We start from the raw sequence: 12,616 nt of genomic DNA, 5'->3' as shown, positions 1-12,616 counted from the left end.
TGAACTCGCAAAAGCATAAGAGGCCATCTATTAGCCAAACTAGCAGCAGACTTTCAGAACTGTTGCTCCTGAGCTGGCATATGATTTTTTTCTTCAAATTCCTTAGGTTAAATCTAATTTTTTCTAAATGCATTGACCATTTTTCTTTTTCTGAAAATTGAGTTTTTAATTTTTTGTTCTTTTTGACCTCAAACTTGTGATTCTCTTCTGTTGCAGGGTGAGGGCCTGCTTATTTGTCTCAGTCGCCCGGCTAGCTTACACCAAAATAACCACACAGAAACTGTGTTAATTTAAACACTGCCTGGCCCATTAGCTCTAACTTCTTATTGGCTAACTCTTACATCTTGATTTGGCCCATTTTTATTAATCTATGTATCGCCACATGGCAGTGGCTTACTGGCAAGATTCTAAACGGCGTCCATCTGAGGCGGAGGATCCATGGCTTCTCTCTTTCCGCCCTTCTTCCTCCCAGCATTCAGTTCTGTTTTCCCCGCCTACCTAAGTTCTGTCCTATCAAGGCCAAGGCAGTTTCTTTATTCATTTAACAATACAAACAACACATAGAAAGAAGGACCTCCTACACCACTCTTCCCTCAATCTCCCTACTGCAGGATTACAGATGTGTGTCACCATGCTTTGAATATTTGTTGTATGATGTATTTTTAAAGAAATTTACTACTTATAGCATGTATTATAGAAATACTTTTGGTTAAAAGCTCACACAGACTATTATTACTAGTAAATTATATTTCTTGTATATACTGTCCTTAGATAAATGTCAGGTCAGCTGTGGTATTTTCCTGTGTCTGTGCCTTGGTTTCCTTTTTCTTTGAGCTCTTTACCCTGTTCTTTTTGGCCAGGGTGAGCCCTTAAGTACTGAGGTGCATTGGTAGTGTAGAAGTGATCATTGCCTATAAGATTCATATTTTGGATACAGAAAGCCTGAACTGAGTTTTCTTTTTTTTTTTTTTTTATTACAGGATTGAATCCAGTGACCTTCCTCTTCTGGCTGCTGTAGCAAGCACTCATTCTCCATATGTTGCTCAGATACTCCTTTAACATGCCTAGAGGTTAACTTTGGTTTAAAGTTGAATAGAAATCAAGGAGGCAGGCACATTGTGTATCTATGGAGTTGTTGCTGTTCTGTGTGTTAGTTTTCTCCATTAGGCTTCTGTGAGTGTGTCATCTCTAGTATGCTGTGTTGCTGCACAGTCTACATAGACTGGATGGCTTTTTATTTTCAACTGGACATCTGGGTAGCAGTAGATTTTCAACCAAGTGAAATTAAAGCAACATAATAATTGGGAGGGAAGCGAGTAGCATTTACAAAAACCAAAGTGTAACTTAAAAATTTCTGTGACTATCCAGGAATTTCATGCAAACTAAAAACTTTGTCATAACTCATTAATAGCAATAGATGTCTTATGATCAAATGTCAGAAATCTTCATTTCACTAATTTTTATTTCTAAAATACAGAAATCTACAAGACCTTGATTTGTTGTTTTGCAATTCAGATCAACTAACTTCTAGTTATTTAAGTATTTTAAACAACTTGTTAATTTTAAGAAACTCACAATGAGTGAAGATGTCATGTTGCTCATCTAAGTGTACATATGTATTATCTATTTTTTTTAAAAAGCAGGGGTAGAAATACAATATTGATAAACATGCCTTTTTAAAACAATATTTTTTCATCTAGTATTGTATGTAATGTTGAAATACTACCTTCTAGTGATTTTTATTTTAGAGTGTTACACTCTAAAATATATTTAAAGCCAGTTTTTTTGAGGCTAAAGGTTGTAGATTCCCTAAGAATACTACTTTATACCATTTGTTTTATAAGAATGAGGTAATTCTTATTGATATTTACATATTAATTTAATAAATAAAAATTAAGATTAAAAAGTGCACCAAAGCAACTGCAAAAATACTATATTTTTAAAATATGCTCAGGTGACCACAAACTTTGGTTTAAGTATCGACCATTGAACCCATATGAGCAGAATATTTGCTAATAATTCTCAATTTACACTAGTAGAAGTAATAATTTTAAAACTTTCTTTTCTTAGTGTTCCTTGTTTTTCTCAAAAACATTGTTTTTCAAAGCTTCCCACTTATTGTTTGTCGTTGTCTTTGTATATAGTGTAGATTGTTGCTTGTAAGAGAGGCTAATAAGGAACCAAACACTTGTAAGTAATGTAAATAAAAAGGTGAGTAGATAATGTTTTCAGTATACTCTACTACCTCAGTTTACTTGAATACTGAATTATAGCTTACTCTTCGCCTGTGTGGGCTAATATACACATAATGCTAGAATTAAAGTTGTTTTGTTTTCATTGACTAATTCTAAGTTGTTTAGCTCAAAAACAAACAAAAAACACAAAAAGAGCCCTACTTGCTTGTTCAGTTTCTTTATATTTACTATAAAACATCCATTCTTTCTATTTAAAATTTTCAGTAATTAATGAAAATATTCTGTGGTTTAGTCTTCAGAATCTTGAATTTATAGTGTCTGATTACATTTTATCTTGTTCTTTATGTGTGTTCAAGAGAATTTCAACTAGAAAAGAATAAGTAGAACATTTTAATGGAACGTAAACTCAAAATTAGGATGCCTCCACTTGGCCCTTGTCCTGTCAGCTGGTTCCAGTTAGTACCTGGGTCTCCCATGGATAACTTGCTGCCAAAGAGTGTTTATAGATATGTTTTCTTTGGCGTCGTTGTATCCCATTTGTTAGTGGGATTGCTCTGTTGTGTTCTGTTGAAATTCAGAGAGTAGATTTCTGTCAGAATTTAGAACCTGAAAAAGTTCCTCTATGGGCCACTGTACATTATTTTTTGATTGTGACTCAGAAGACTATGTAGCAGGTAGATGTTTTGGGATGTTTTCTAAATCATGGAACTTTTCATAGTTCTCTTTGAAATCTCTCATTACCACTTAGTAACTCTAGTCTTTAATAAGTGAATGGCTTGTGCACCTATTATTCTCAAAACTCAGCTTTGCTGGAAAGGAAAGGCCTATAGTTTCTTTAAGACTCACTCGTCCTCATAGGATTCCTGAGTTTGTAATACCTTTATCATTATATTCTTTACTTACTCAAAGCCCAAGGAATGAGCTGCTACTTCTTTACAGTGTGGCTGTGATAAATGTGAAGAGTTTTGGCCTGTTTCAAATAATTTTTCAACTACTTTATGGTACAGACATATATGTGCTACATATTAAAAAAACCTGTTCATTGTAACGGGAAATTAAAAAGGGATCTTTTATATTATAGGATTAAAACTAATTTTCTGTATATGTAAACTAATTGACTTGATTTTAATTAACTTGGCATTTATTAATATGTCTTAACTTTGAATTTGAAAATATTAAGTGCAATAAACATACTAGTACAGATTTCATTTTGTTGCAGTTGGCACACAGTGCAGATGATGGCTAAAAACAATTTGCATAATGCCTGTGTCTGGTAGCTGTCTTCTGAGGATGTTCTGCTTTCTCAAGTTATTTAGATGAATATATAAATGTACATACTTATTTGTTCTGAATACATTTCTCAAATGTACACCTGTATTATAATAACCTCCCAATTCTAGGGGAAATTTGTGCAATAAACACACATGTCAATTTGATGGGTAATGTTCGTATTTCTTTCATCTATTTGTCAGGTGTATGTGACCTATCTTACTCTGGTTATCAGACAACCTAGATTTGTGCTCCAGCTTTGATACTTTTGAGCAAGTGACCTTTCTATATTGGTAGAATCTATCAATACATACAAGACTGTGAGATTCAAGTAAAAAATAATGATAAGAATTTAGCTAAGTCAACAATGGTGGCACACACCTGTAATACCAGCACTGGGGAGGCAAAGCCATCTCTGAGAGTTCAAGGCAAGTTCCAGGACAGCCAGAGCTGTTACACAGAGAAACCCAGTCTTAGAACACAAAGAATTTAGCTAAGTGCCAAGACTCACTGACTTTTTGACTGCTACCTTTTACTAGGTAATTGGAGTATTTATCATATAATGTTCAGAGAATTTTTAATGTATGCTCTTACAATTGTAATTATAGTGCCCAAAATACAGCGATGTGCTCATTGATACACCCAACTTTACTCAATGATAAATTCAAATTTTAAATCCAAACCAAGAAGACACCATGTAAAGCTGTTTAGGAACATTTTATTCAAAACAAATGACCATTAATTTAAAATTAAACAACTACAACAAATACTGATTTGGAGTCTGGCACTGTTTTGCTCCCTAATTTGGATGTAACTCTGAGCAAGTGTGCCCTCTTGCTGCACATCATGTGGGATTCAGCCCTTTATCCATCCTTGGCACCTGCTCTGCAGTAGTAATTTAACCCTGAGTAGGTTTGTTGGGAAGCTGCCTTTCTTAAGTTAGGTTAAATTGAGCTGAGGTAAGCCTTGAACCCAGTTTCACATATTAATTTTCACTTTTACATTTAAGCATAGAAAAGCATCCTGTTTTAAAGCAGTGAAGTACTAAACACTAGGAAAGCAAGGATCAGTTATTTATGAGCTGTTCCTAAAAACTTTCAGTTTTTTTTTTTAAATTTCTAATGAGAAATTGAGTGAGATGCAGAGGTCTTAACATGATTATCTAAAGTCATATTGTCTCCTGTAAAGTCCGTCATTTCTCTTAGACCAGAAAGCATTCCCAGCTATTTGGGGTGACAGGTTGCAAAGCAATCCAAGTTTTTTTTATATGTGCTTTTTTGGTGTGGAATGGGGCCTGGAGTAGCAAGTGAGGCCAAGTCTGAGCTGAAGGCTGGTGAGGACTGAGAAGTTGAAGTTTATCAGGGGCATGACTGACCTTCATGTCTACAAATCATTACGCAAGCTTGGCTGTTAGTAATTTTCTATTCCAAACTGCTAGGGGATACCTAGATTAGCCTAGTTTGAGTTAGGCTAACTAGTTTATCATACTGTCACAGGGGTCTATTTTCTGTTTATTTGTAATTAGACCTAAGTTGACTCAAGATACTTTTATTTTTAAAATAAACCATCAGGCACTGGAAAGACGGTTCAGTTAAGAGCACTTGTCTTAAATTCTAGTCCCAACACCTACATAGTCATTACCAAACACCTGTAACTCCAGGTCTAGGGACTCTGATGCCCTCTTCTGGCCTCCAAAGGCACGAGATATATACATGATGCACATACATATTGTAGGCACAACAGTCATACACAAATAATATAAATTTAAAATAATCAGATTTTATTTCTTATATTTTAATAAGAATTTTTAATTATATCAAAACAATCAAAATTATTGAAACTTGAACTTGTATTTTAGGGAAATCATTTTCCAGAAGAAACAGAAATAGTGGCAATGTTTGGATTGTACTGACAACACACTGATTTACATGATTTAACTCATCATCCTGAGAACCCTGAGGGCCCACTATTTCCAGATGTGTAAACGGATGTTCAGAGATACATTAAATAGCTTCAGGGCTAAGTTCATAACAGTAATAAAATGCTTGCCCTAGTTGGATTCTCAACACTGGGAAACACTCTTTCCTAACTAAAAGTTAAATTCAGGTCTGATTGCCTGCAAAGCTCAAGCTCAAGTTTATAATGATTAAGCTTTTGGGTTTTTTTTCCCCTCTTTCAAAATATTAAGATGATAACATTCACCTTTGGGGGAGTGAAGGATATGATTTGGGACTGACCTTTGGGATCTAGCTTATATACACAAACATGATGCAGGTCATGTGCAACACTGTCATAGTTACTTTCTATTGCTGTGACAAAATATTGACCAGAAGCAACCTGTGGAGGAAAGGGTCGGCTTTCCTATTATAGGGATGCCAAGGCAAGAACTCAAGGGCAGAAACATAGAGGCAGGAACTCAAGCAGAGACTGTGAAGGAACACTGTTTACTGACTTGCTTGGTTTACCTGCTTAGAGAACCCAGGACCACTGTCCAGGAACGGCACTACTCATGGTGGGCTAAGTGCTCCATGTTCAATCATTAATCAAGGAAATGCCCCCACAGACCTGCTCACACGCTAATCTGATGGAGGCATTTTCTCAACTAAGGTTCCCTCTTCCCAAGTGGCCTTAAATTGTGTCAGTTGACAGAAAAATTAACCAGCACAAGTAGTACCATACAACTTTTCACAGTTTATTTCTGTAGTGGCTGAGCCACAAGGGCTTTTGTGCCCTAACCTCAAAAAAAGATGTGCTAATAGCATGTTGTAAACTTCAAGTTTGGGCAAGCCCCAGGGCCCAACGGAAAATACAGCACTGCCATTACTCTGAAATGTTACACCCTGTTCTTTTTATTAGGGATTCTTACCTTGCCACAAGAAAGGTACTGAGAGTCATTACTGGAAAACATGTCAAATACTAAGACTATAGGTTCCCTAGTTAACTTACTCTGGAAAATACTATGATGAATCTAGATATGGTCAGAGATCAACTTTTTAAAATTCTGTAAAAATGAAATGCCAGAAGGTCGAGCCGCACAAGGAATGGTGTGACTAGTGTGGCCCACCTGCACTGATAATGGTACAAAATAACTGTCCCAAAATGATGGATTCTGGAGTTCTGTCAGTTAACCTTTACTGTTGAAACAGTCTGTAATGGTTAACACTGATAGTTTATTTGACAGAATATAGGATCACCATGGAGATAAATCTCTGGGCATGTCTATGAGGGAGTTTCAAGACTGGGCTAATTAAGGAAGAGATGATTTATTCTTCTGTTTCATAGGCCTGGGGTATTAACTGAATAAAAAGACCAGCTGGGCAAGAGCATTCATAATGTGCTATTCCCCGATTGTGGACAAAATGAACAGTCTCTTGACATCCCTGCCACCACGGCTCAGCAGGAAAAGATACATGCTACCAAGATAATCTGTGTTTGGTTTCCAGGACCCAAATGGTAGAAGAAAAACCACTTTCCTCTAAGATGTCTCCAGACCCCCACATAAGCACAATGGCATTATGCCACACACAAAAGGAATGTTTAAAAAGGGAAGAAAGAAAGAAAAACTGGGGGCTACTGAGATGCCTCAGTGGTTTAAGAGCAAGTAGTGCACTTGAAGAGGGTCAGTTCAGTTCCCAGCACTCATGTCCAACTGTTCCCAAGTCCCTGTAATTCCAGCTCAGCCTGTAGGCCAAAATTAACTCTACAGTTCCTTTTATCAGATTACTTTTTTATCCCAATAGGAAAAATAACTGATACTTACTCTTTGCAGCTTTTCTTAGCAAAGGACAAGTAAACTGTAGCTACAGTCTTTATTTTAGGAAAAGACTAGAACGTAAAATTCAATGCAAAAGCACTCATTATTGGCTCCAGGCAACATAAAACCCAGCTGCCTCAGGGGTGAAAAACGACACGGAGGAACCTACTTTGAACACAGGTTAGGCTAAAGCAGATGAACCTGGCCTTAGCTGGCCCCCCAGCCACCCACTCGGAGGGCTTTAGTACTCAAGAATCTTAAATCAGGATTGACGGAGGCGTGTTGAAATAAAAAGGCAGATCTACCTCCACAGAAGCAGATTTGTCCTTTAATCAGAACAAGTGAACAGCAGTTTCTCCACGGGAGCGGAGACTGCACACATGGCTTGTGAGTTTTAAAAGGACAGAAAAACTGGGATGTAAGATTCCATCTGCATGTAGGTTCCCCAACAGTCTCAAAGTGGCACATTCCAAGGTTGGTATGTGGATCTTATCAGAATTTCCAGGATCCTGATGGCCTACAGATGTTAACTTTCCCATCTGGAGTTTTTCAGCCCACCGGAGGCTTTCAGGTCATAAACCCTTTAAAGGAAGATCCTGAACTACTACATCCAGCCGCTGAGGCATCCCTCATCATGCTTGGCTCCCAGGCTATCCCCTGAGCTATTATCTACAGTCTTGAAAACACTTTTTGAGCGCAGCTTTCACTAGCGATTTCATGGTTTGATTTTGCTCTTCAAAATAGCGATGGGTGCGCGAGTACTGCCCTGAGATCCGAGGCTTGCGCGGCGGTGTGTGGGCTTCCCGAAGTTGCTGAATGGCGGCCTCGGCTTCCGGACTCGGGTGCAGAGGTACAGGTCCTGAGCGCCTTCCCCGCAGTTGTGCCCCACCGGCTATTTTTAGCGAGGCCTTCACAACATTTCCGGAACCTCAGCCGGAAACTGGGGATGCGGAAGCTACAATCCCGTGACGGACTCTCGCGACGAAGGTCTAGCAGCTCGTTCTCACTCCCCCACCCCTAGCTCTTTACGTCACGGATAGGCGGGCGAGAGCGTGCGCGTTGTGCGCGTGCGCACTCGCCCGCTTTCGCCCCCGCGCAGGCGTCTTTCTGGCCAGTCGCGCGTGGGCTGAGGCCCTGGGCGGGCGTTGTGAAGACTTGTTTGCTAGAGTTTGGACCCTGCGACAGTTCTCAGTTCCCTCCTGGTGGGGCGGGCGCACACCCGGCTCAGGCGAATGGGGGGCAGCTAGACGCAGGCTGGGGAGCGTGGGGCTGCGGACATGAACTCGCCCGTGGACCCCGGCGCTCGTCAAGCGCTAAGAAAGAAGCCGCCGGACCGGACTCCTGAGGTAAGGCCGGGCATTGCCGTGTACACCTCGGCCCCGACCTGGCCGTTGTCGCGCGCGGGGTGGTGAGCGCCTTTCCTGCCGCTCCCTGCTGGGGACTTCCTTGTACCTCTGATAAGAAAACACCGTTACTGTGGACTGGGTTCTGAGTTTGTGTGTGCTCAGGCGAGCAGAGAAACAAACTGGGAGTTGTAATGTGTAATAAATAGACAGTTTAGACTCGAGCCAGTGCGTGCTGTGCTTAGGTACTGTGCAATTACCCCCCAATGACAAGCTTCCAAAGCCCCTGTCAGACTCCGCATCCAGTCGGTCGGTGAGTGTTGAGTAGTTCCCTAGGTACTTTTTCAAACTGTCCATAACAAACTACAGATTATTTGTTTTCTTGGTTTGGAGACATGTCTATAATCAGTGGTTATGTGTATTATACCAAAAGAAAAACCAAAAGCGTTGTGAGTGGAATGAATCGTCTAGGTAGAAGTTGCAGTAATTGAAATACTTTACGTCTTAGTCACGCGAGTTTCAGATTTATAGTGCTTTGCATAAAAAGTCTCAGAAACTTTGAACTTATACTCTGGGACATGATATTTATTGAAACCGTAACTGAAGTTTGATGAGTCCAGCTTGTTTACTGAGATACTGATCTTTGCATAGGAACAAGACATTTTTTAAAAATTACATTCCAGGGGCTACTAATAATTCCAGAACTCAGTTTTTCTGTGGTGATGATGATTATGGCAATGTACATTCTAACTTTTATTTATAAACATTATCTAGGTAATGAGGAAAAAACCCTAAGTAATTCCATTTCTTCCGAATTACTTAGTTTGAAATTGAGTCTTTTTAAGCAGAGGAAATTTCCTGTTTGTTAAGTTATGCTTGGTCATGTGTGCTGCAGTGAGAACTTTTATCTCGTTTTACTGGAATAGCAACATTGTTGAAAGGAATGTTAACCTCTTACAGTCATTGACTGTATTTTTGAATGAGTGTAAAATTTGGGTTACTAGCAAGAAACATTAACCAGAATGCTAGTGATGGTTTATTTTGATAAAGAATTTGATGACATTCTTACAAGCTCATTTCTGCAGTCAGAAGATTCTTTTAGTGGACTCTTAAGGATCTGTTATAAATACACTAATTAGGTAATTTTTTTTGTCAACCTATTCATGGTTCTATTCTGTACATGAGAAAATTTTAGTGAAGAAAATAGAAAGGTCCTTGTAGTTCTTACATTCTGATGGCATATGGAGAGGAGAAGGTAGGTTATAAATACGTAATATGCTAGCTATAATGGCCATTTCAAATAACAGGATAAGGAGAATTGTGAAAAGGGAAGATGAACTAGATTATGGATTAAATGAAGTTGTTTCTATTGCCCTACGTACCTTGACTTTGTTGTCGTTGTTGAGTGAAACTGAGTATCACTTTATAGCTCACAGTAACCTGGAGTGAGCTGGTACACCATACCTGGTTTGAAGATTTAACTGGATGAACATTCTACTGATGCATGAGAATGGGATCGTGTGTGAAGTTTTATGAAGAAAAGCTTTTGCAAGCAGAGGAAATAGTCATTGTAAAGACTGTGATGAGAATGTTTTCTTCACATATTCCAGGAATAGCAAGGAACTCCTGAGTAGTGGAGAATGAACTAGAGTGAGTAGGAAGTCAGAGATGGTGCTGTAGGGCTTTCTAAACTGCTGAAGAAGAAAATGATGATGATGATGATGACTCTTATTTTCAGTGAAATGGGTGAGTTACTGTCTAAAGGTTTTGAAACAGAGGACTGTAACTTGTTAGATTTTTTAAAAGACTCTTGGCTGTTGTGTAGCATGTAGACTAGGTGGGAACAAGGGGTAGGTAGGAGGAGGAAGTTAGAAGCTATTGCATAAATGGGGTAAGAAATGATGATAACTCAGACTAAAGCGACAGAGATGGTGTTTCTGAGTAACTATCAACTTATGGAAATATTTTTGATGTTTAGCCAAGAGCATTTGTTAATAGTACACTAGGTGTAGACTGAGAGAAAGAGAAGGATTAAGCCTGCTTACAGAGTTTTTACTTTAAATAATTCTGCAGTTTTGGAGTTGTTACCAAAAACAGATTGAAGAGCAGTCAGAGAAATGGCCTGGGTTGTAGAACAGTGGTATAATGCACACCTAGTGTTCATGAGATTCAGTGCTTAATCCTCAGCACCACAAAACAAAAGTATGGAAGATATACTGGAGCTGGTTTGGTGAAGGAGAATATCAGAAATAATGTTTTGAATTTGTCTAGTTTAAAATGTTGGAGTAAAAAGTTACACATAAAATTTATGTTTCTAAGAGAAGGCTGGACTAAATAGTTAGAATTTTCAGTCATGGGGTTGTAGACATGGATAATGTATGAAATTACCAATATAGAGAGTATATATAGAGAATAGAAAAGCTGCCACACATCAAGATCCCAGCACTTGGGACTCTAAAGAGGAAGATTGACATTGGTTCCTGGTATAGTTGTTCACACACACACACACACACACACACACACACACACACGGGGGGGGGTGTATGGTGTGACTTAGAAAAATGACAGACTAGGTTAAGAGAAAGGAGCTGGAGACGTGGCTCAGCGGCTAAGAGCGCTGGCTGTTTTTCCAGAGGTCCTGAGTTCAGTTCCCAGCAACTACATGGTGGCTCACAACCATCTCTAGTGGGATCTGATATCTTCTTCTGTCATGTAGGCATACATACAAATAGAGCACTCACATACCTAAAGTATACAAATCTTTTTTTAAGAAGCAGCGATACAGTGTTGTAGTGTCCTGTAAATCAAGTTAATAAAAATGCATGGTTTTGAGTATTTGCCTATCACATATGAAAACTTGAGCTCAATTCTCAGGATAGAGCTGGGGGAATTCTATTTTTAAAAGTGAGGCATGTTGACACATGCCTGGAATACCACCCTTTGGGAAGTGAAGGCAAAAAAATTTAAGACTACCAGTTCAGTCTGTGCTACATAAAACCCCTTCTCAAAAAAAAAAAAAAGTTATAATGGAAAAGGATAAAATTTATGTGTTAAACTTAATTCAATTTCCTTTTCTTTAATGTGTAATGAGTACACAGCATTGTGAAAATATGCAAATGATTTAAATCACACACACACACACACACACATACAGACACAGTGTCTTTCCACACTTTGTCCACACCTCATGGCAGTGTTCTTATGGAAGCTTTGGAGCAGGTGGCATGACTGGGATAGGTCTTTCAGTCATGTAGTCCAGCTCTACTTCCAGCCCAGCTTTGTGCTCTTCTTCTTGATCATCAACCATATGAGGATTCTTTGCCTCACTCTCCTACCCCCTTTGCCAGCAACACAGATTGTCCTGCCTTTAGCATCATGCATTCCCTGCCACGGTGGACTGATGACCCCTGAAAGTAAACACTAGAGTAAGTCTTTCGTCCTTAAGCTGTTTCTGGCAGATAGTGAGTCACAGAGTGTGAAAGTAGCCAACACGGTGTTGTGGCTTGTTTTTTTTTGGAGAGAGGTTCACGATGTAGCCTAGGCTGTCCCTTAATATCATTATCTTCTTGCCTCAGCTTCTAAAGTTCTAGGATTACAAGTGTGTTCTATCGTGCCAAGTTTAGAATCGGTGTTTTTATAACTTTCTAGTAAATCTTAGTGAACTAGACTCTTGACTTTTATATTTACAGTTTTTACTTCTCTAGCTTTTTGTCCTACTTTATGGATCCAGGTTTCACAACACATTGTCTTTCCTTTATTCTGTGATTTCCACTTTTAAATGATTTCTTATGGGTAAATGTGGACTTAAATACTGGTCTTGGTAAGTAAAAGTGTTCTAAAACCGCAAAAGATATTAAAGAAAGATGGCCTCAAGCTGGGGAGTTGTTCAGTTGTAGAACACCTCACTAGCACGTGTGGGACCTGGATTTAATATCCAGCACAGTCAAAGACAGGTACATATGCTTGTAGTTATAATATTCAGGGAAGCTGAGACTGGTGGATTACTTGAGCACACAAGTTTAAATTTAACCCAGACAACATAGTTGAGACCACAA

The 12,616-nt window shown here is 38.8% G+C and overlaps 2 protein-coding genes across 11 annotated transcripts in view; both read left to right on the top strand.

Annotated features, from left to right (window-relative positions):
- Fnip1 (folliculin interacting protein 1) overlaps nt 1-3,631 on the top strand; it is an 82,966-nt gene extending 79,335 nt beyond the window's left edge. For both annotated transcript variants that reach the window (XM_048437701.3, XM_048437700.3), the window contains one exon: nt 981-3,631. In XM_048437701.3, coding sequence (XP_048293658.3) covers nt 981-1,059 — 79 coding nt within the window. In that variant the 3' untranslated portion in view covers nt 1,060-3,631. The remainder of the gene's footprint in view (nt 1-980) is intronic.
- Nucleotides 3,632-8,320: 4,689 nt separating this feature from the next.
- Rapgef6 (Rap guanine nucleotide exchange factor 6) overlaps nt 8,321-12,616 on the top strand; it is a 174,003-nt gene continuing 169,707 nt past the window's right edge. For 5 of the 9 annotated variants that reach the window (XM_085694949.2, XM_085694952.2, XM_085694947.2 and 2 more), the window contains exon 1: nt 8,325-8,564. In XM_085694949.2, coding sequence (XP_085551075.2) covers nt 8,496-8,564 — 69 coding nt within the window. In that variant the 5' untranslated portion in view covers nt 8,325-8,495. Of the gene's footprint in view, nt 8,565-12,616 lie in introns of all 9 variants that reach the window. The other 4 variants (XM_085694951.2, XM_048437699.3, XM_085694955.2 and 1 more) reach the window with 3 other exon arrangements.

Source organism: Myodes glareolus, chromosome 9, assembly GCF_982192425.1.
Source record: "Myodes glareolus chromosome 9, mMyoGla1.1, whole genome shotgun sequence".
Lineage (NCBI taxonomy): Eukaryota > Metazoa > Chordata > Mammalia > Rodentia > Cricetidae > Myodes > Myodes glareolus.
Note: the sequence above shows the minus strand (reverse complement) of the source record. Positions and strands in the feature narration are given on the sequence as shown.